Genomic DNA, 24,192 nt, shown 5'->3' with positions numbered 1-24,192 from the left:
TCTTTTGGTTCATAGTGTGTGAGTTCTCATTCAATTCAACCAGCACTTTTGCACACCCGCTATGTAAAAAGCAGCCTTTTAGCCCAAGAAATACAAATGTGAAAAAACAACATGGCCCTTGCCAGCAAGTTCTTGACAGTCTACTGGGGGAAATACATTACGTGCATCCTACCATACTTTTACAGTGGGGCAGAGGAAAGCAAGATTTCCTTTGGAGGAGTCAGGAAAGGCTTTTCAGGCACCTGCTCAAACTCTTGAAGGACAAGAAGCATTTTAAAGTGCAAAGAGGAGGAAGTACATTCCAGACTCAGGGAATGTTGCCCAAAGCCACCTGCTTGAGTGCAGGAAGGAGCTAGTGGGCCTCTTGAGTTAAAAGGGAGATAATGTGAAATAAGACTGCAAAGGGAAGTTGCAGGTCATTATGGAGGGCTTTGGGGAGTTTTGTTCTAGAAGAAACAAGGAGACATTGATTTTTAGACCAGTGCCTTTTTTTCTTTAGACCTCTCTATGAAGGATGTATTGGAGAAGAGAGGTTGGAGGTAGGGAATCTTGTTTAGGGTTCTTATACTAGACCAGGGCAGCTGTGTGGCCCCATAATGCATAGAGCACCTGGCCCAGAGTCAGAAAGATTCATCTTCATGAGTTCAAATTCAGACTTACCTGCTTACTGGTTCTGGGACCCTGGGCAAGTCACTTACTCCTGTTTGCCTCCATTTCCTCCTCCATAAAATGGGCTGGAGAAGAAAATGGCACACCACTCCGGTATTTTTCTAAGAAAACTTCAAGTGGGATCACAGAAAATGGACATGACTCAACAACAGAAACAACACTAGGCCAAGTCAGAAACATTGAAAGCCCGACTTGTTATAAAGCCATATATATAAACCCATTATTTGAATAAACATTCCAGAACCCAAAGAACAGGAGTTTAGACTTATTTGGCCTTTTAGACTTTTATATACCGTTTCTCACCATCGTATTCTTAAGTTGATTTTACTGACAAAAGAAAACATGTCTTAATGAAAATTTTAGATATGCTTTTTTCTATTTATGAAAGTTTTATAAGCATAGTGGTAAGTATCCCTTCCTATCCTATGAAAGACTAGTGTTTGATTCCCCCAGTGAAGGAGCCCACAGAAGTCTATTTGAGGATCTCCTTGGCCAGTGGCAGAGGCTGCATTTGGAGAGAGAGGACCCAAATTCACATCCTAGTTCTGTAACTTCCTACCTATGTGAACCTCGAACAAGTCACTCCCTGCCTGTGGGGCAGTTTCCTCATGTGTAGTGTGGAGATGACATCTGAGATCCTTTGTAATCTGTATGTAAGATCCTTTGATCATTTTAAAAATCAACCAATTTTAGCTGTCTCCTGCTCTCTGTGACTACACACATTCCTGTTTTAACTTCAGAGACAAAGTTAAACTAAGATCTTCACTGCAAAATCTTCTAATATTTGGATCTCGTTTTATTTCATTATTTTAAAAGCTAATACAAGCTATAAACTCAGTCAAGTATTTGAGCAGCTGCTCCAAGCCCAGCACTGTCCTGAGTGCTTTGGGCTCCTAGAAATAGAAAACGTGGCATCCCTGCCCCCGGGCAATTTAGTATTTCATTAGAGAGACAAAACTAACCCATGTAAAAGCAACCAAAAATCCAAGAAAGTTCATCATTCATTGCTGCATTATGTAGTATAAAGTAAAGGTTGTTAGAAATGGATAGGATGGAAATCACGGAGGGCTGCCTTAATCAGGGGACCCTTCACCTCTGAGGGAAGACTTGAAGGCTGAACCTTGATAAATTAGGAAAATTTGGAAACGTAGTAGAAAAGGCATCCTGAGGGTCAAGGACAACGTAAGAAAACCAAGGAGGAGATGAGCTTGGCGACCTCGTGATGGCCTAACTAGGACAGAAGGAATTTATTGGAAAGTGGGAGGAAATATGGATAGGATGTGGCCAGATTTTGAAGAACCTTGAAAATCAAACAGAGGGACTAAGCCTTGAATCAGTCAGAAAGATGGTACTCTCACAGTTTTCTGAGACTGTTGGTGACCTGACGAAAGCGGTGTTTAAGAGTCATTTGCAGGGACAGCTAGGTGGCTGAGACACGTCCTGGCTGTATGACCCTGGTCAAGTCACTTAACCCCCATTGCCAGCCTTTACTCTCCTTCTGCCTTGGAATCAATACATAGTCCTGACTCTGAGATGGAAGGCAAGGGGGGGTATTCATTTTTTTTAAGTCATTTGCATGGTAGTGATTAGAGGTAAGAGAGCCTGGCATTAAGGAGGATGCCTGAAGAAGTCCTTATGGTCATCTAGATGTGGGGTGATGATAGCCTAGACCGGGGTGGCAACAGGGGGTGTGGGGAAAGATGGCGTGACATCCTGGATCTTCCAAGGTTGAAATCCAGATCTGGGACTGCTTATGGCAAGAGACAGCCAAGTGGTGTGACAGGCTCCCCCTTTACCATTTCCTTCAGTGACAGTAAGCCGCATCCTGGGTCCAAGTCATTTCATATCGCTTTCCCTACACCTGTCATCTCCAGAGAGGAACAGTTTGGAGATATCTGAGTCACTTTTCAGACACACATTCATAGATTGGAAACAGACCCCCGTTTAGGAGGTATCTGATGGGGAGAGGCAGGAAAGTGGCGCCATCTTGGTGGACGCTGGCAGTTCACTCAGAGTCACGAGAAGGGAAGGGGCGCCTCGCTTTCGGTCACTCTTGGTCATTGCCCATGTTGTGTCCCTTTCCAGGTGCTGTGTTAATTGACCAGTATTGCAATCCTCTGGCTGATATCTGCCTGAAAGATATACAGGCTCAAGTTGAAAGTATTACGGACCAAGTTCGCAAAGTCCTCCGTGGGAAAAACTGTCGCCACCCCAGCTTGGCCTTCAAGGCAGGTGTGGAATTGCTTATAGTTCCAGTTTCGCTCTCTAAAAGAAAATCGAAGCGTTTAAGGTTAATGTGAGAGACTAGAACAAGTTTCCTGAATTATCAAAATGTCTTAAGACATTTCATATCTTATTGCACGTCGGCTTAAGAGTTGCCAGAAGTCTTCTTCCATGACACGTGTCTGTATGCACACAGACAGATCTACCCTCATCTTCTTCACTCTTCGGGCTGTGAGTTGTCTTTATTGAACCAGCTCGATCCAATAACCAGAAGGGATTACAGCCAGAGTGTGACCTGGCCCACCAGGAGCTCGTGGGAATGTTGGTCATTCCTGGTTCACTTTCTGGTGTTTAAACAGTGCATGAGACAAAGCAAACAAGACCGCCTGGCACAGGGCGAGGGGCCGAAAGAAGTGTCTGTCCTCGTCCACCACAGAGGGAGGCGGCTGCTTACCGGGCCGGGGGAGGGGGGCAACAAGCCTTTTGTCCCCATTAGGGGAGCCAGGAAGATGCGAAAGGAAGCAGCTCTCGCCACGGGTCCTGCTGTTCCTGCGGGCTCAGACCCGGCAAAGTGGAGAATCCAGAACAAACTGGAGCCGGTTACGTGCTCCCCAAAGCCTGCTTGATGGCCTCTAGCATTGCTCAAACTCTGCTCTGTGTCCACTGTGTGCTCTGACCTTTGATCCTCTGTGTGTTTGTTAGGTGGGGCCATGATCACCGAAGGGGAGCTCCAGAGCCAGGTCCTGGAAGCCATCAACTACGTCCTTTATGATCAGCTAAAATACAGAGGGAACCGGATGGATTACTACAATGCCCTGAACCTGTACATCCACCAGGTGAGAGGGCTCCTGCACAGTCCTGCTCCCAGAAAACAGCTCCTCGTCTCCAAGCGTTAGAAGCTGTTCTAGTAAGCTAGCTTGAGACTCTTGGAGTTTTAAATCCAGACGTGGTCTGGCCTTGGGCACTTTTAATGCAGAGCACCAGAGCTTACATACCAGAGCTTGGGATTTGGGCCCTTCTGTAAAGTCCTATTGATTGAACAAGTTGGCCTTAGGTCTATATAACTTTTTAAAAATAAATTTTATTGCTGGCTTTTGTTTTTACATCACTGTCATTTCTAGATGTAGCCACCCTTCCTGTCCCTGAAAACTTGGGAATAATAAAGCCAAAGAAATAAGGAAATTTTATTCACACAGTGCTAGAGTCATCTGACATCATATATACTGTTCTGCATCTCTCTACCAAGAGAAAATCCAGGGGTAGGAGGAGGAAAGTGGAACATTTTATTTTCTTTTTGTCTGGGAGAAAAAATAATAACAATTATTTAGAGCTCAACTCCTCTTGTTCCTTGTTTAGTCATTTGACTGTGTCTGGCTCTTTGTGACCTTTTTTCTTAGCAAAGATACTGAAGTGGTTTGCCATTTCCCTCTCTGGTATGTCCTTATTTTGCAGATGAGGAAACTGAGGCATATAGGGCTTAAGTGATTTGCTTAGGATCACACAGCTCGCAAATGTCTAAGGCCAGATTTGAACTCCAGTCCTCCTGATTCTAGGCCTAGTGCTGTATTCACACAATTTACATTGTTCTAATCATTGTGGCTATTCATCTCTTGGTTCTGCTTACTTCACTCTATCTCAGTTCATATGGTTCTTCTCAAGGTTCCCTGAATTCCTCGAATTCATCATTCCTTCTGGCACAATAATAATAATCCATTACATTTATAGCACAATTTGTTTATCCATTCCCCTGTTGAAAAAAATCTATTTTATTTATAATTTTTTTGCCACCACAAAAAAGTGTCCCTGTGAATATTTGTTATATATGAGACCTTTCTTTCTGTCTTGGCCTTCTTGGAATATAAACCTAGTAATGCACAATCACTGGGGCAGAGGGTATAAAGAGGTGAGCTTTGGTCTCATAATTTCAGATGTTTACCAGAATTGTTACAGCAATTCATAACTCCATCAGTTGTATATTATTATGTCCTTGTCCCCATATCGCTCCATCACTGACTCTTTCTGTCTTTATCTTTGTCAGTTTGATGGACGTGAAGTAAAACTTCAGAGTTGTTAAAATTTATATTTCTTTCCTATGCTTATAGTTTGGATTTTATCCTTTGGCAACTCACTTATTGGGGAGTGGCTCCCAGTTGTGTACATTAGTGTCAATTCCTGAGATAGATAGATATATCTTGGATGCCAGATTTTTCATTAGATATTTGATTCCAAAGATTTGTTCCCCCTCCTACATGGTTTATCTTCTTATTCCAACTGCATTAATTTTGTTCAAAAGTTTTTTAATTTTTTATAATCAAAAGTAATGAAGTTTTTATATGATATCCCTTAACTCTTGTTGGCTAAAGAAATTCTCCCTAACAATAGGAAAAGTACCAGTTTCTCTTCTATAATTTTTATTTTTAATATTGTGACCTTTGCTATTTAGGATGTAGGTCCATTCAGACTTTGTTGGGATAGATGGTGTGAGGTGCTAGTGTAGATTCATTTCCACCAAACTGGTTTCCTCCTTTCCCAGCATTTCTTGTCAAATATGTATAAATGGAGATTTTGAAGCTTGGATTTCATTCCCCCATAAGTCCCTTAGTATTTCCCAGAATTCCCTTTAATCTCTCCTGCGCCTCCACATTTGTGTGGTCACATTATTGTTTTATGAGTTCTGTAGCTCCTCCCTCTTCCTCTTTTCTTCACGAGCGTGGCTGAAGTTAGTTTACCACCTTTTCACTCCAGTTTTTTATGTTAGTTTATTATTAACAAAACTTTATAAAATATAATATTTTGTTATTGAATATTAATTTTCATCTTTACATATAAGATTCAATCTTCCACCCAATAGTTTATATTTTTACGTTTATAGAATGCAAGCTCTGGGTTAGAATGTTTAATTGTTACCTGTATAGTCTTTTTTAAAAGCAATATTGGATACTTTTGGTAATTATTACTTTTTTCAAGATTCAGTAGTACTTTCTTTCCTTCATTCCTACTTTTGTTCATTTTTTCCTCTTGAAATAATTCTTTTTAAAAATAAAAAAAGCTTCTGTCGTTTTTATGACTTCATTTTTAAACCTATTGAACTTTGTTAGTTTATGGGTTTGGTAAATTGGTTGTTGTTGGGTTTTTTCTCTTTTAGGTTTTGGCCCGAAGAACAGGAATTCCAATTAGTCTCTCTGTCCTCTATTTAACAATTGCCAGACAGCTAGGAGTCCGACTAGAGCCGGTTAACTTCCCTAGTCACTTTTTGCTGAGATGGTGTCAAGGCATAGAAGGGTGAGTTACTTTAAAATCATGATTGGTTCTGAGGATTTGTGTCCCATACAATGTACTTTTCAGTAATAATAGTTAATATTTATATCACTTACTAGGTGCTAGGCACTGTGCTAAGGGATTTAAACGTGTTCTCATTTGGTCCTCACAATAACTTTGGGAAATCAGACATTGTATCCAGCTAGATCCAGATCATGTCCTTCTCCAAAAGACCGCAGGAACAGTGGCTCCAGGGCCTCGGAAAGAGAATGGGCCTCCCGTGGGGGCCGGGGGCCGAGGGTCCCCTCCGGGAGCTCCCCCCGAGAGCCCCAGGTGGCTTTGCGTGTGAGCTCCCCACGTGCGTCCCCTGAGTGTGGGCTCTGGGCTTTCTGACCAGGAGCCAAGACATCTTCGACTACATCTACATCGACGCCTTTGGGAGAGGCAAGCAGCTGACGGTGAAGGAGTGCGAGTATCTGATCGGCCACCACGTGACGGAGGAATTCTACGGCGTCGTGAGCTCCAAGAAGGTTCTGCAGCGAATGGTGGGAAACCTCCTGAGCCTGGGAAAGCGGTGAGTCGTGGGCAGCTGGGCTTGAGCCCCACAGAGCCCCGGCCTAGGGCCGCCTCTGGGGCAGAGAGAGGAGCTCCCCTTTTCTCCTCCAGGCGGAGGCCGTGAGCTGTGTCCCGCCTACCCTGAGGAGAGATGCTGGGCAGCCCACTCACCCACTCACCGTGGAGGCAGGAGGGGCTCTCCCAAGTGTTAGTGTTCCTTAGTGTCACCTTGGCATTTGTGACACAGGCCTCTTAAGCAGTCATTGACCCAAACGTAGGCTCAGTGTCCACAAGAACCTCCCATGTGTTTACATGTTTCCAGTTCAGTGGCAGAGCTTTGTGTTTGACTCTGGGGTTCAGAGGCAAAAATGGGGTGCTCCCTGCCCTCGAGGAGTTTACATTCAACCTGAGGGAATCATAGCATCTACAGAAATGGGTACAGTACAAGGAAAATTGAGGCAGAGAGTGCAAACCTCTGAGGTGGATCCCAGAAGGCATCCCACAGTGGGTGGCATTTGACCTCGTACTTGAAGAATGGCCAGGGCCCTGTGTGATGGAGGTGAAGAGGAAAGGCCTTCCTCTGAAGGGCTGGCTGGGGCAATATTGGGTCTTCCAGACCAAGTGCTCTTACCCTGGAGGCCACGAATTTGATATTTTCTTTCTTTCTTTAAAACAAAAAAACCCTTACCTTCCATCTTAGAATCAGTTCTAATAATTGGTTCCAAGGCAGAAGAACAGTAAGAGCTAGGCAATGGGGCTTAAGTGACTTGCCCACAGACACGCAGTCAGGAAGTATCTATGGTCAGATTGAACCCAGAACCTCCCATCTCCAGACCTGGATTTCTCTCCTCTGAGCCACCTAGCTTCTCCCTTTTTGGTTGTTTTTGTTTGTTTGCTACATTACTGTCTAATTAGCTTCCTTTGTAGTCCTCTGTGTATTTTATGCATTAGAAGTGTGAGTCTGAGCCATAGACTTCCCCAGACTGACTGCCCAAGGGGTCCTCAGCGCCTTCCCAGTAGGTGAAGCAGCCCTTCTCTGGACAGTGGAGAGCCTCTGAAGGGTTTTGAGTGGGAGTGGCATAGGCAGAGCCGGTCCATCTTAGAGGGTCAGAGGTAGGAGAGCCTGGGATCCTGGAGTCTAAGAGGAGGTGATGAAGGCCTGAGTGGGGATTCAATCAGAGGGACAGAACTAAAAAGAAATGGGAAGATAGAAACTTCAGAATTCCCTCCGGATTTCAGAGGGGAAGTGAATGTTTTTCTTTAGAAAGGACTTGATTGAGGGAGTTTTTGCAAGGGAAGAAATTTGGGAAAAGTTAGCTCTTGAACAATAGTCTGTTCACCATATTGGATTGTTAGCACCTACAGGCATGGGCTGGTCCTTTTCAGTTTCCATTTCCTTTAACTGCCTACTGTGTGCCCCAAAGCCCTTTGTTGGCACCAGGGAAGATGCCTGAACTCCTTCCTGGTGCTCATGGCCTTGCAGGGGATACAGAGTCACACCACACAAATGTTGGGGTTTGGTCCCCATCTACAAAATGAGGCACCAATTTGTTTTCTTCACATCTTTCCTCCATCCAAAGTAGGGAACCATTTGTTGACCCAGTTCTCTGGAAAGAACCCTTAGAACCAGGGTGGTTTTTTTTTAGTATTTATAAAACAAAATGGATGCCTTTTAGCCTCTGCCTTGGAACATAAATGGATGCCTGAGAAAATGGAAGCCATGATTTTATTTTTTTAATACCAGATAGATGACAAGAAAGAAAATGCAAAGATTAAAAGATACTTTTTTGTGTGTCTTTTTCTCTTTCTGGTAGGGAAAGCACGGATCAGTCTTACCAGCTCTTAAGAGACTCCTTGGATCTATATCTGGCCATGTATCCAGACCATGTACAGCACCTCCTGCTCCAGGCCAGGCTCTACTTCCATTTGGGAATTTGGCCAGAAAAGGTAATGGGCTACCATGGCCTGTAGTAAGATGGGGTTGCAGCCACCTTTGTGAAGTGGCCAGTAAGGCAAGCTAGGGCAGAAATGTCAGGGGCCATCTGCATTGAAGTGAGGTACCTTGTGGAGAACAGAAGGAAGGAGCGGCCATAGTCTTTATTTTGTGTCTTACTATTACTATAATCTCAGCCTTTGAAATGGTTAACCCTTGACCAAACGTGGGCTAAATGTCCAACAGAAACCCTTAAATATAGCTTGTTTTTTAAATCTTAATCCAATGTTCCTAATTCATGTTGGACCCTTCTACCCTTGGCTTTCAGGAAACCTTCCTGTCCCCCTGTTGGATACAAAAGGAAACCCTTCTAGAGTTTATCATGCCTATACACATACGGAGTGAACTAGATTAAATTTTATAAAGAAGACTCTCTTTTTGCAAATAACATTCTTCACCTCATAAAGTTGTTAAATTTTTATCAAAACACAGTCACATAAATTAATGTGACCCTTGACTAGTTTGTCCTCAACCCACTGCCTTCTTGGTATCATTTTTGAAAGAGACATCTGCATACCCTGTTCAGTCCTTTGTTTCTTGATTCGGATTTGATTGGGAACAGAATTAACAATCCCCATTCACATGTAGTCAGGGAAAAAACAAATGTTATTTAAAAAAGAAATCTATTAGCTGTGTGACTCTCAGTAAGTCACCTAATCCTGTTTGCCACAGTTTCCTCATCTGTCAAAAAAGCTGGAGAAGGAAATGGCAAGCCACTCCAGTATCTTTGCCAACAAAACCCCAACGGGGTCACAAAGAGTTGGACACGACTGAACAACAACAAAGATGTATACATTGGATCAACCATAAAAATCAATTTGAAATTATTAAAGCTGCCAACATGTTAAAAAAAAAAAGAATCCTGAATCCCAGAAATATAGTGTTTAAGCCTTGTAAGCATGCTCAGTAGGAATGAGATATATGCCAAAGGTACCAAAATATCGACATTCATGGACCAAACATCCATTTAGACCAGTTGGTTTGTCTTTCACTTTGTCATTCACTGATTTTTCCCAGCTCAGTATTAAAGGGTTTTTAGGCCCAAAACTCATTGATTTGATTTTGGTCACCAGTGTAGACAGCAACAGGGAAGAAGAGAAGATTAGTGGAGGGGGAAGGAAGGAGAAAGGAAGGGAAAGGACAGAAATAGCTTGGAGGAAGACATGGCGGGATTGTATGGTTGGTGGATTGGAGCCTAGGAGGGAGAATGCTAAGACTTTGAAGAGTGTGAATCAATAGTGTTTGTAGTTTAGAGTTTCCTACCTTGGGGACAGCTGGAATCACAAGAATAATAACCTATAATATATAATAATAATGTCTTAACAAAAATGGGGAGGTTGGGAAGGGGAGCCAGGGGAGCTGCAGTACTAGAAACTGAGCAGGGAGGACAGATTGCCCACCTTGGGAGAGAGGGGGGTCTCCCCCTCTCGAAGTCTCCTATCCAACTCTAGATGGTACTTCCCAGGAGGGCCTTCTCATCCAGCATAGGAACATGATGTACAGGGAAAAGTCTGAGTAGTCTAAAGCCCCCAGTGCTCATTCACCCCAAAATTTCTAGAATGAAGACAGCATAACTCATATCTATTGACAGGTTTTGTGGGGCAGCTAGGGGACTCAGTGGATTGAGAGCCAGGCCTAGAGACGGGAAGTCCTGGGTTCTGGTCTGGCCTCATATACTTCCTAGCTATGTGGCCCTGGGCAAGTCACTTATCCCTCCTTGCCTAGCCCTTACCCCTCTTTTGCCTTGGAACCAATACACAGGATTAAATTGAAGATGGCAGGTCAGAGTTTTAAAAACAATCCCCTCATAAACAGGTTTTCTGGACTAATGTGTGAATCTGAGCGTTCTTACAAATAGAGTGTTCAGGACGTTAACTGATGTCCACGTTGTCCCTGCCCCCTTTCTGTGGCCTTCTCCAATGCAATCATGCGCCTTGTTGAATTGAGTCTGAAAGTGATGCCAGCATCCAGGGTTCTGTCTCCCAACTCCTTTGTTGTGTCCTGTGACGTCTCCCAACTCCTTTGTGTGGATTAATTTCCTTTTGCACCCTTTAAAAAAAAAGGTTATAACTAGATGCAGACATAGATTGGAGCTGTCAGAGACTTTGGAGATCATCCAAAGTTTTGATCTTACAAGCAGTGAAACTGAGGCCTACAGTTGTACAATGACGTGACTACCTGCATGCAACTAGTGAATTGCCAGCAGACTAATTTTTTTTTTAACACTCATCATCTGCCTTAGAATGGACACTAAGAGGGAGGCAGTTGGGGTTAAGTGACCTGCCCAGGGGAACCCAGCTAGGAAGTGTCTGAGGCCAGATTTGAATCCAGGACCTTCCATCTCCAGGCCTGACTCTATCCACTGAATCATCCAGCTACCCTTAGACTAATTCTTTTCCTGTGTTCTCTCTGCTCCCCTGTCCTGCCTACAAAGAATTCCCTAAACTTGCACACATTACAGCCCTCTCAGACCCGGAGACTATGGCTGCTTCCTTACAAGGGAGGCTCCTAGGCCACACTAAATGTGCTTTCACTGATGGCTGGCATCGATGAGGCCTGTCAGGTAGGTATCTTTGGGCTGAATAGCAACTCCACCTCCGGGAGCCCCAGCACCTTCTCTCCAGTGTGTCCGCTCTCAGGAAAGGATTAACTCCTGCCCCCCTTTGGCCCTTGAAGGTCTTGGACATCCTGCAGCACATCCAGACCCTGGACCCCTCCCAGCACGGGGCAGTGGGCTACTTGGTGCAGCACACCTTGGAGCACATCGAGCGCAAGAAGGAGGAGATTGGGCTGGAGGTGAAGCATCGCTCCGAGGAGAAGCACCGTGACGTCTGCTACTCCATCGGGCTCATCATGAAGCACAAGAGGTGAGTGCCCGGCTCCCCCGGCTCCTGCCTCAGGGACTGAACAGGAGCATATGGGGGCCCAGAATTCCCTGGTTCAGTGGGTGCCGACACTGGCACACACTCTGAGAGGACTCGGCCCGTCTCCTTCCCCCTTTTCTGCTCGGGGTTCCCTGCATTTTAGGGACTCCAGAGTCACGCTCAACTAGAAACCTGTCCCCCAGCTACAGATTCACTTAGAAAATCCCAGGTCAACAAGCGATGGTGTTTGTATTTATCTTGTTAAACCTTTTCCATCGCCAGTTAGTCTGGTTCCGACCACCTTGAGGTTGTGCAGGCCTGGCTCTGATGTAGGAGCCCCCAAGGAAGACTCCCCGAGGCCACCCAGCCAGGAGCATGAAGGCAGGCGGCTGGCCCTCGGCTGCCTTCACTCAGCCTCAGGCTCCCAAGCCCCATCCGAGAACATCATTTCTAGAGCTAGGAGGGACCGTACAAATGGCTGGAATCTGGGTTCAAAGCTGTTCTGCTCCTCCCCAGACATGTCACCAGGCAGAGGCCAGTCATCCCCAAGTCTGTCTCGTCTGTCCCGTGGCACTTCCGCCCGCCCGGCCCCTGTGGGCATCCGTGAGGGTGCCACGTCCCAGGACAAGCCGCTTTCCAGCTGGCGAAGGGCAGGTCCGGTGACAGCCCAGATCCCCGAGGGCTTGGCTCCGGGCCCTTTCCGGGATGTCCTGGAGCCTTCCCTGTTGTGTGTCCTTTTCTCGGCCCACTTACGTTCCCCTTTATTCGCTCCTAGACTCGACTTGTGATAGTCCTTCCTCCTCGTACTGATACCTGAGGGAGGCCCGAATCGTCATCACCATCACTTTGCGAAGTAGCAGATGGCATTTGCCAACGGATGACTGGGACATCCTCCTTGTCTGTAGTGGAATTAGCCTTGGAAGCCTTTTCTAGGCTGGACTGGCCTCAAAGGCAAACCCTGGTGCCCACACAGGGCTCTTTGCCCCTCTGAACACACACGTCTGTGTTTGCCTCACTCACGGGCGAAGCTCGGGATGAGGAGGAGGGCAGGGGTGGGTCTAGCACGAGATGCAGAGCGCTTTGTTTTACGTCATGGAGGCATTGGCGGCGCGCTGCTTCCTGAGACCACCGTCCCACCCCCAGGCCTTGCAGACACAAGTCAGTCTTCCTCTGGCTTCTAGTGGTACCCCGTGAAGCCTGCCTTCCCCCATGGGCCATTAACAAGAAAACTCAATTTTGCCCGTACAGTTCTGCCTTCTATTGCCTAAAAGACTCTTTTGGCCTTCACTTTCTGTGCCTCCTCCCAGTTTCTGGCTCTAGTTTCTTCTTGCTCTTAGAATTGGGTCTTAAATTTCCAGGCAAAGTTCACCCCTCTTGAATTTTTCCAGATAATGCCATCGGCTTCCTTTCCCAAAAACTTTTTTTCTCCCTTTTAAAAAAATTTTGAGTTATCAACAAGAGATTTCTTTTTTGGTCAAAGTAAGTAAAATGACAATACATGAACAGGGTGAGGATTTCTAGAGGAATAAAAGTCGTCCTCTTCAGCCAAGGAGATGGAAAGGTGGGGAATTCCTAAGAGCGGGAGCTGTGGGAAGGGCACCAGCCTTGTCCTCTGTGACCGCCGGCCGTTCTCCCCCCTCCAGGTACGGTTATAACTGTGTGATCTACGGCTGGGACCCAACATGCATGATGGGGCATGAGTGGATCCGAAACATGAACGTCCACAGCCTCCCTCACGGGCACCATCAGCCGTTCTACAACGTCCTGGTGGAAGACGGCTCTTGTAGGTACGCGGCCCAAGGTGAGTGCCCACCCGCAGCTCCCAGACCCTTCCCCGTGCCCAGAGCCACATTCAGCCTCCTATGGTGGTCCCAGGACGGGCCACGTCTGAATAGAGAGGGCTGCGAGCTCCCTCTCCCATCACTGAGACAAGGTGCAGATACCGCCAGTGATCTCAGGGACGGGGGAGCGGGCTGAGCGGAGGGGAGGCAGAGGGGAAGGGGAGGATGCCAGGCGTGAGGGGACAAGCAGGCACAGAGAAGGCGGTGAGAGGACCGAAACATGCAAAGGGCTTTAAAAGCCACACAGGGTGATCTGTTCAATTCTGGAGGTAATAGGGAGCCTCTGAGTTCATGGAGAGATGCCATGGTCAGTCCTGCCCTGCAGGAAGATTGCTTTGGCAGCCAAGTCGAAGGATGGGCTGGGAAGGCAGCAAGAATTCTAGAAGAGATCTTGAAGATCATCTGTACCGATCCAGCATTCTGCTTTGCTTTCCCACAGACTGTGGTCATGCTTGAATGTATTCATTGCTTTCTCTGTACCTGAGACTTAGATGTAATTCAGATCACAATGGTAAACTTTTTTTTTTGTTTAAATATTAGGAGCAAATAAGTGGCTTAATAGCTTGACAGCCATAGATGCTGAAAAAGCCTTTGACAAAATACAGCATCCATTCCTATTGAAAACATTGAAAAGTATAGGAATAGAAGGAACCTTCCTAAAAATAATAAACAATATATACCTAAAACCATCAACAAGCATTATATGCAATGGGGATAAATTAGAAGCCTTCCCAATAAGATCAAGAGTGAAACAAGGATGCCCATTATCACCTCTATTATTCAACATTGTACTAGAAACACTAGCAGTAGCAATTAGAGAAGAAAAAGAAATTGAAGGTATCAAAATAGGCAATGAGGAGACTAAGCTATCACTCTTTGCAGATGATATGATGGTATACTTAAAAAATCCTAGAGAATCAACTAAGAGGCTGGTAGAAATAATCAACAACTTTAGCAAAGTGGCAGGATACAAAATAAATGCACATAAATCATCAGCATTTCTATACATTTCCAACACATTAGAACAGCAAGAGGTAGAAAGAGAAACACCATTTAAAATCACCCTAGACAATATAAAATACTTGGGAATCAATCTTACAAAACAAACACAGCTATTATACGAAAACAACTACAAAACACTTTCCAAACAAATAAAACTGGACCTCAACAATTGGAAAGACATTAACTGTTCATGGGTAGGACGAGCTAACATAATAAAAATGAACATCCTACCCAAATTAATTTACCTATTTAGTGCCATACCAATCAAATTACCAAAAAACTTCTTTACTGAATTAGGAAAAACTATAACAAATTTCATTTGGAATAACAAAAGATCAAGAATATCAAAGGAAATAATGAAAAAAAAATGTGAAGGAAGGGGGCCTAGCAGTACCAGATATCAAACTATACTATAAAGCAGCAGTCATTAAATCAATATGGTACTGGCTAAGAGATAGAAGGGAGGATCAGTGGAATAGACTTGGGGTTAATGATGTCAGCAAGACAGTGTATGATAAACCCAAAGAGCCCAACTTTTGGGACATGAATCCACTATTTGACAAAAACTGCTGGGAAATTTGGAAAACAATATGGGAGAGATTAGGTCTAGATCAACATCTCACACCCTACACCAAGATAAATTCAGAATGGGTGAATGACTTGAATATAAAGAGGGAAACTATAAACAAGTTAAGTGAACACAGAATAGTTTACTTGTCAGATCTCTGGGAAAGGAAAGATTTTAAAACCAAGCAAGAGTTAGAGAAAATTACAAAATGTAAATTTAATGGTTTTGATTATATTAAGCTAAAAAGCTTTTGTACAAACAAAAACAATGTAGTCAAAATCAGAAGGGAAACAACAAATTGGGAAAAAATCTTTATAACGAAAAACTCTGACAGGGGTCTAATTACTCAAATATACAAGGAGTTAAAGCAATTGTATAAAAAATCAAGCCATTCCCCAATTGATAAATGGGCAAGAGACATGAATAGGCAATTTTCAGATAAAGAAATCAAAACTATCAAAAAGCACATGAGGAAGTGTTCTAAATCTCTAATAATTAGAGAAATGCAAATCAAAACAACTCTGAGGTATCACCTCACACCTAGCAGATTGGCTAAAATGATAGCAGGGGAGAGTAATGAATGCTGGAGGGGATGTAGCAAAATTGGGACATTAATGCATTGCTGGTGGAGTTGTGAACTGATCCAGCCATTCTGGCTGGCAATTTGGAACTATGCCCAAAGGGCTATAAAAGACTGCCTGCCCCTCGATCCAGCCATACCATTGCTGGGTTTGTACCCCAAAGAGATCATAGATAAACAGACTTGTACGAAAATATTTATAGCTGTGCTTTTTGTGGTGGCAACAAATTGGAAAAGGAGGGGATGTCCTTCAATTGGGGAATGGCTGAACAAACTGTGGTATATGCGGGTGATGGAATACTATTGTGCTAAAAGGAATAATAAACTGGAGGAATTCCATGCAAATTGGAGAGACCTCCAGGAACTGATGCAGAGCGAAAGGAGCAGAGCCAGGAGAACATTGTACACAGAGACTGATATACTGTGGTAAAATCAAATGTAATGGGCTCCTGTACCAGCAGCAATGCAATGACCCAGGACAATTCTGAGGGATTTATGGTAAAGATGCTGCCCACATTCAGAGGAAGGACTGCAGGAGAGGAAACATATAAGATAAACAACTGCTTGAATGCATGGGCTGAGGCGGACATGAATGGGAAATAGACCCTGAACAAGGACACATGTTACAACCAGTGGAAATGTGCGTTGGCCATGGGTGGGGGGAGAGCGGGGGGTGAAGGGGAAAGTAGGGGCATAAAGTATGTAAACAGATTAAAAACAAATATTAATAAATGTCTAATAAAAAAATAGCTTGACAGCCAGGCCTAGAAATGATGGACCTGGGTTCAAATGGCCTCAGACACTTCCTAGCTGTGTGATCCCAGGCCCGTCACTTAACCCCCATTTCCTGGCCTTACCACTCTTCTGCCTTGGAACCAAGACACAGGTGGAAAGTGAAAGTTGTTTTTTAAATATGTTAACTTTAAAGCAAACCCTTATCTAGAAAAAAGAAGTTTTGTTGGTGGTCTGTCTAATCTTCTTGGCTTGAGTTTCCCCACCTCAAAAATAAATGTGATAACTGTCTGAGAGGCGGCACTATGACCACCGTCGTCTTATTAAAGAAAAGCACTCAAATATCTCTGAAACCCCTGGACAATCACGTCCTTAAACATAGGAATGGAGCTGTCAAAGGGCAAAAAAGAAGCTGCTTTTTTAGGAAGTTAGGAAGCCGTCCGCAGCCTCCTGAATGGCTTTCAGGGTCCATCATTCCACTAAGCTCAGTTGTTCCCTTTGATGCTTCAGTAGGTCCATGAGCTCCTCGGGGTGCTGGCCAGGCCCGGCTTTTTCCCATCCTCCCTAGGGGTAGGCTGGGGCTTTCCTCTGTTTCTTTTGACGCTGGATCCTTGAAGGCTCCTTAGCCGTGAGCAGCCGCTCCTTGTCTGGTCATCCTCCTGGCAGGGCCCGGACCAGCCAACTCTTACCAAAGTGTGTCTCCATGTATTCCTGGGTTACTTAGTTAAAATGGATTCCTGCCCTGCATGTCCTTCTCTGGGTAGAGTGCCTGCATGTCTCTACTGTCTTACTGCCATGAATAGGGAGAAGGCTTTGCAGCCTTAAATCCCTCCCCCAGTGCTAGCTGTTAGGATTCCAATGAATGGCTCAGCCCTGCAGGCACCGGAGTTGCTTTGGCCAAATTATGTTCATCTCTGAGTGTCACATCTTTGGATAAGGACCTTTTCTGCACTTCCCCAGACTTATTCTGCGGTGACAGGCACACAGCTTTCCCCAGAACGTAGCAGAGTTTGTACTTGGCTGCCACAGCTTTGCAGAACCCAGGACCACCCCCCACATGAGGAGCACCTAAGGAGGGGGCATTAGAGAGGGTCCCTGTTCAGAGGAACCTCAGAAGATTGCCCCTCCCCACCCACCATGGACTTCTCCAGCGCCTGCAGCTCCTAGTGAGGTAGAAAATGGAATTCCCACTGGATGAATTTTAAGTACATTATTAATATTTTAAATACATTAGTTTTTTTCAATTTTAAGTACATTTATATATATTTATATATATATATATTAGTATTGTATATTAGCTTTGGTGAGCCCTAATCAAAAAGACGACCTTTTTTAGCAATTAAATGTGAAGCCTTTGCCACTAGAGGGCACATCTTGCTCCTTTTACAAATTTCATAGCCTGTTAGACCTGTCAAAAACCTGAGAGAGACTGCCCTGTTTTATAGATGAGGAAACTGAGGCCTGTCCCAGCCATCTGAGAGCAGCTCTCCTCCATTTCTACTCCAGCCCAGGCTCCTCAGTTTTCGAGATCTCCTAAAGTAGAAGTAATTCTGTTAGAGGGAAAGGTTCCCCAGCCTTCCAGAAACCTCCTTACTTGGCTCCCAGAATTCTGCCTGAAGCAGAGTCTCTTTTGAGAAGTTTAAACTTCTAATGCCCCTTTTCAGATGCAGGGGAAGCATTTCCCAAGTTTTTTCTGAGCTTTACCAAGTCCTTAGTTTAGATTCCTTGGCAGAATAGACTGTCATGTGCCCTTTCCTTGTCTTTCCTCTTCCCAGATAAATATTTTAGGAAGCTTAGTCCTTGCTGTGGCCAAGGTGACCCAGATCAATATTTTCTTTCTCTCTCTCTCTTTTTTTTTTTTTTTAAACAAACCCTTCTCTTCCATCTTAGAATCACTACTGTATTGGGGTCAAAGCAGAAGAGCGGTCAGAGCTAGGCAATGGGGATTAAGTGACTTGCCCAGGATCACCCAACTAGGAAGTGTCTGAGGCCAGATTGGAACCCAGGATCTCCTGTCTCTAGGCCTGGCTCTCCACCCACTGAGCCACCTAGCTGTCCCCCAATATTTTCTTTCTCCCATGATTTCTCATCCAAAGGGATTTGGTGTCATCATGACCAGCTGTCTTCATTATCTCAGACTCAAAACGGTGTCTGCTTTGATTTCTGCAGGGTTGGGGCTGCTTGCCTGGCCAGGGGCCTGAGGCGAGAAGTGCCTGGCAGCCGGGCTTCGTGCTTGTCTCTGGCCACTACCAGTCACGGGCTGGGAGCCCCCCAGGCTCTCATTTGCCTCTTGGCTGCTTCCCCCCAACAGTCACCTCTGCTGCTGTCCTCTGCTGTCTATCCCTTTTCCCAATAAGAATCTGTCCGTTTTCCCCTGCAGCCCCCACCGTCCCCAGTAGATCCGCAGCCACCCAGTGCCTTGCTGGGTAATAAACAGGAAGGAGACCAGAGCGCCAAGGCCTTGGCCGAACGGCCAGAGAGAACCTAGAAACAGGGTGCTGGGAATAGCCTGCTGGGAAGGGCCGAGGGAGGCCCCTGGGGAGGCGGTGCAGGGCCTGGCTGGGCTCATCCTCCTCCTCTTACCCAGAGCACCCCGGCCAGTGCGCCTCGCCTCGCCCTCCTCCAGGGACGTTTGCTGGGCCCCAGCGAGGCTCACTGTGATGGCCATGTGGCAGGCCTGGCTTGGCTCCCAGGTGCCTCCACGAAGCCACTCTGGGAGGTGTCACTTCTAAGTGCTCTTGAAGAAGAAACGGCCCCTCCACCGCGACCTGCCCCGCAGCCAGCAGGGCAGTCGGGGGCCTGAGCTAGCTTTGTGGTAGAGCTTCTGAAAGCAAAGCATTTTCATTTAAAAAGGGGCAGCCAGGTGCCTCAGTGAAGTGAGAGCAGACCTGGGAGGTCCTCAGACACTTCCCAGCTGGGTGACCCTGGGCCAGTCACTTAACTCCCAGTGTCCAGCCCTTACCTCTCTTGTGCCTTGGAACCAATACACAGTACTGTTTCTAAGACAGAAGGGAAGGGGTTTTAACTTTTTTTGTTATTCAAAAAATAACTAAATAAAAAGTAGAACAGTGAATCAGAGGCAACTAGATGACTCAGTGGGTAGAGCTCCAGGTCTGGAATCAGAAGGACCTGGGATCAAATCTGGCCTTAGACACTTCCTAGCTAGGTGACCCTGGGCAAGTCATTGAACCCCTATAGCCCAGCCCTTACCTCTCTTCTGCCTTGGAACCTATACATTCTAAGATGGAAAGGAAAGCTCTTTTACTTTTTATTATTATTATTGTTAAAATAAATAAAAATAAAGACAGTGATGCTAAGACAGAAGGTAAGAGTTTAAAAAAAAAAATCAGTGAATCCTAATTTGTTCAGTGGTTTCCCAGTTTCCTCTCCTGATCTGGCTGTAGAACTGGAAAACGGGAAAGCAGCAGCTGGGGTTCTCTGTCTGTGTCCATAGTGGCTTCTTGTAAGGTCTTGGAAGGGACCTCAGAAACCCTCTGGTGGAGCCCCCTCATGTTACAGGTAAGGAAACTGAGGCACAAGACTGTTAAGTGACTCAGTCAAGGCAGCCTAGGTTGTGCATCCAAAGTGGGATTTACACCACAGCCTCAGACCTTCGAGCATGGTTTGTTTCCTTTGTGCATGAGGGATATCGTGAAGCCTTTGAACAACCATTACAGGAGAAAGACCTTCACCCAGAGCAGGTCCGACAGAGCAGTTCTGGGAGCCCCAGGAGTCGCCGGGGTCCACATCAGCCCCCAGGGGGAGAGGCAGCAGCCCTTAGTGGGGGTTTGAATCCTGCCAGGAGACCTGGAGCAAAGCATTTCCCCTCCCAGATCTCCGTTTCCTTCTCTGTGCAGGGGATGGTGTTTGTTACAGAGCTCGGAGGGTCACTGTGTGGCGACAGCTGGGCCACCCTCAGGCCCCGGGTGGGAAAGCAGCTGCCCCAGGAGGCCCTCCTGTGCTCCTTAAGGCCGGCCCCTTCCTCCCCTCCCCGCCCCCCAGACCCCCAGTCCAGGGCCCGAACCATCCCTGAGGAAGTCCTCTGTGCCAGCCTGGGCTTCCGAGAGGCTCGGGCAGGGGCTAAGCACAAAGTTCTCCAGAAAACTGCCGTGGAAAGGCCAGTTTTCATCTCAAATGTTGATCTGCCTCTCTTCTTCCAACAGAAAACCTGGAATATAATATGGAGCCTCAAGAGATCTCTCACCCCGACGTGGGTCGCTATTTTTCAGAGTTTACTGGAACTCATTACGTAGCAAACACCGAGCTAGAAGTCCGGTACCCGGAGGATTCGGAGTCTGTGTGTGAGACAGTGCAGAATATTTACAGTGCCAAGAAGGAGGACAAAGAGTGAGCCGGGACGAGACGTGAGAGCATCTGCGCCGCCGCCGCTCCCCCGGAGACGAGGCCTCTGGAAGCCGCTTGTCCCCCCGGGCCTCGGGCTCCGCATCCAGGCAGCCATCCGGCCTCCTCCTCAGTCACAGCCATACAATGCGAGCTGGTGCCCGCTCAGGAGAGTCACCCTCCTCCTGCAGGGAGACCCTTCGGAAGGCGACACGGCGGGACGGTGCCCCGGCTTGTCCTGAGGAGACTCCGGTTTTGTAGGAATTACCGAGCTCGAGATCCTGGGGTCGGCGCTTGTATCTAGCCTCAGCCATTTTTAAATCTTGTGCGTAACGTAGTGTGTGTCCATGAAGATTTAATTTTACGAACAAGAAGGGGTTTAAGTGTTGATAATAATTTTCTCAATCAAATTTCCCTTGGAATTGGTGCCATCGTAAATCGAACTTGTCTTATTTATCGATGAGTTTAATTAAACATGCGGAAGTTAACGTGTCAGTGATCCCAGGAGCGTGGGCCGAACGTGCCTGGCCTCTCTTTGCAGAGACCCTGCCTCCTTTCTGGGAGCCTCCCCACACCCGGCTCCAGGAGCCCGTCGTGCGCTCGTGACTTCTGTGAGATTTCCTCAGGCTGCCGTGGGGAGGCCCCGAGCATTTACGCAGCTTTGCGGATGTTCAGCAGATCCCTCGCGCTTCTCTAAAGCCCGGTCAGCTCCTCCTCCTCGGCCCGTGCGCTCTCGGAAAGGAAGGCTGGGCGGCCCGGGCTCCCGCCGCTCCTCCCCAGCGCCCCTCTGCGGGTTTGCATGCTCTGTTTTCTCAAGTGTGGATGAATGTTTTGTGTTTATCAGTAAGCCTGGTGACCACAGCAGCCCGGGGGAAGCCACCAGGGGCCACCCACTGGGAAACGAAGGCCAAAATAGCATTCAACCACCTCGTGGAGACGCGGCCACACAGCTCCCACCGGCTGAAAGACAGGAGCTCTGGGCCTCTCCCTCTCCCGCTTCTGTCCACACTCGAGGCAGGTCCCTCGGCCTCGGGTTTGAAAGCGTGGAAGTCGGTGATCTTCCAGGAAGACCCTTCCTTTGGAGAGCCCGTCCTCCTTCGGAGCTGAAATCTGGAAGAGGGAAAGGATCAGAAAATGGTTGGCTTGGACTTTGCTGAAACGATTGTAAATATGTATTCAGACTGTTCTTAAACGTGCTCTTCAAGTGACCCTTCATTTGGTTCCAGGAAGCGGGTACCAGTTCTTAATGTAAGTTGTCATTGGGGCACTTTATATTTTTCTAAAAGCCTTTTTGGCCCCCCTGTGCCAATACATCGTCAGTTCCTCTTTGAAAATTGCCAAAACTTTTATCCACCTGAAACACGAATCTGTAAGGAGAACCTTCTTAGTGTTAAAAGTGTAAAACGTTTGGGCGTGTTATCGCCCTTCTCCCAAGCGAATGCCAACCTTTGACTTTTAGATATGATTAAGAAATGATTCATTTCATCCCGACTCCCACCCAAGGTGACCTGCCAGATGTCCCGAGCCCGCCACCTAGAAGGGACGGGAGAGAAAGGTCTCGCCTCTTCTGGCCCAAAAAATGGCGCCCCCCCCCCCCAAATTTTGTTAGCCTCTGCTAAGCTTTGTATGACACTAGAGTGGTCCTGGGATAACTGCATGTCTGATGTCAGCGGAGGATTCCTTTTTATAAGGCTGTGACTAATCATTCAGAATAAATGTTTTAACGCAGTAAGTTAGAGCTTTTTAATTATCACATCGGGTGGGTGGATGCCATGAAACGAGAGGTGGAAAGAATGGTGGAAGCCCAGACTTGGGGCGCACTTGGCATCTTGGGCTCCCCACAATACGATCCGGATGGGAGCAAGTTCATCTGGATCGTGTCAGCGTGTAAGTCGTACTTCCCTTTGCCCCGTGTCCCCGGGCCGTGGGATTGGCTCTTTCTATCCAGGCCTCTAAGATAAAGGCCTTTATTCGGGACAATCACCGTCACGTTCTACCATGTCTGCATCAGTAGAAGTGTGTTTGCAGGCACGGGGGCTCCCGATTCTGGATTGTCTCACTTTTGCAGTATTCAATAAAATTGTCTCCGCATTTCCAGGCTCTCCTCTCTGTCCCCAGACCCTTTGATCCAACATAGGTCTTTTTAAAATCATAGTTATTTGGGCTAAAGAACGGTAGAAGGCTGGTGGCCGTCTTCCCCGTTTCTAAATGCCTGGTTATGGTCACAAGGCAATATTTTTGAAATGATTAAGACTGAACAAACTGGTGTGAATTTCCTGTTCGTTCCCATATTTAAGAAGCTAAGGGGGGGCACACAAAATCAGGAGACCCCAATAGGTTTCATTTTATTTGCCTCATTTTTAACATCTTTCTCCCTGAGCCTTCTAATGCATCATCCAGTCACAGTGTCTTCCCTGGTAATCATTGGGATGGTCAAAACCATGGAGGGGGGACGGCGGGGAGTGGGGGGGGGGGTGAGACGTCATTCCTGAGAGTCGAGATCTTAAGGAAGGAAACATGGTGTCTTTTTAGCAGCAGTTAATCTTGTATCCCTCCAGATCAGATACACAGGACAAGTAACCATTGACCATGAAGGGGGGGTTTTTAAAAACTCTTACCTTCTCCCTTACAATTGATACTGTGTATTGGTTCCAAGACAGAAGAGTGGTAAGAGCTAAGCAACGGGGGTTAAGTGACTAGCCCAGGGTCACCCTATTAGGATGACCATAATGTTTGACCAAAAAAAAAAAAAAAATCAACATTTAGCTAGGGTGGGCGGGTGGGTTCTTCCCACATGAACAGCTTAAAGAGAGAGCCGAGAATGGTGCTGGGGAGTTGATGACCAACATGGCAATTGTATGGGAATGTGAATTAAAACCAATATAAAACAGCATCGGAAAACAAAACTTGGGGAAAGGAATGGGGAAGTAGCTGGTGGAGAAGAGATGACATTAAAGAAAAACATCTGAGAGAAAAGGAAGGGAATTTGGGCAGGTATTTCAGAAGCTCCCATAGTAATTAATATTCTCTATCTTCCTTGAATTGACCCAAGTCGATGGAAATTCTGTATTTAAGTTGACAAAAAAAAATTGTAAGAGTCTGCCTCATTTTATGTCCAAGAGATTTTACAGAGCACTTTCTTTCTTCCAACCCGGTACTGCAGATATTATCCCCACCTCCCGAGGGAGGAACCGGACCTAGAAGTATGTGGGCCATTTTCCATTTTGACCAGCTAATAGCCATGAGAGGGGAGACTCACATCTAGGTGTGAGAAGACCCCGGAGCATCCAACACAAACTCCTGGCTGACACATCCTTTCTGTTTGTGGAACAGAAAGGTAGTTTCCAGTTTACTTGGCCTCCTTGAGACACCCGACCTCCCTGTTTGTGCACTCTGCCCCAACCTTGGAATAAGTTACTTCCTCGCTCAGGTTTCTTGGAGTCTCTGGTTTCCTTTGGCACTGTTCTACCTCTGCCTTCCAGAGGACACTTTTTGTCCTTCTCCTTCCGTTAATACTGCCCTCCCTTCCAAGGTTCCTTGGGGTCAGCCTCATCTATAGCTCGTTA

The 24,192-nt window shown here is 46.3% G+C and overlaps 1 protein-coding gene across 1 annotated transcript in view; it reads left to right on the top strand.

Moving 5' to 3' along the window:
• FBXO21 (F-box protein 21) overlaps nucleotides 1-22,711 on the top strand; it is a 37,644-nt gene extending 14,933 nt beyond the window's left edge. Inside the window, exons 5-12 of the mRNA XM_044658824.1 lie at nucleotides 2,755-2,901; nucleotides 3,595-3,728; nucleotides 6,038-6,174; nucleotides 6,548-6,724; nucleotides 8,520-8,652; nucleotides 11,375-11,565; nucleotides 13,206-13,363; nucleotides 20,449-22,711. Of these exons, the coding sequence (XP_044514759.1) occupies nucleotides 2,755-2,901; nucleotides 3,595-3,728; nucleotides 6,038-6,174; nucleotides 6,548-6,724; nucleotides 8,520-8,652; nucleotides 11,375-11,565; nucleotides 13,206-13,363; nucleotides 20,449-20,636 (1,265 nt within the window). The 3' untranslated portion in view covers nucleotides 20,637-22,711. The remainder of the gene's footprint in view (nucleotides 1-2,754; nucleotides 2,902-3,594; nucleotides 3,729-6,037; nucleotides 6,175-6,547; nucleotides 6,725-8,519; nucleotides 8,653-11,374; nucleotides 11,566-13,205; nucleotides 13,364-20,448) is intronic.
• The last annotated feature ends 1,481 nt before the right edge of the window (nucleotides 22,712-24,192 follow it).

The sequence above is a fragment of the Gracilinanus agilis genome, chromosome 1 (assembly GCF_016433145.1).
Source record: "Gracilinanus agilis isolate LMUSP501 chromosome 1, AgileGrace, whole genome shotgun sequence".
In the NCBI taxonomy this organism is placed as follows: domain Eukaryota; kingdom Metazoa; phylum Chordata; class Mammalia; order Didelphimorphia; family Didelphidae; genus Gracilinanus; species Gracilinanus agilis.
This window is presented reverse-complemented; position numbering and strand designations above follow the sequence as displayed.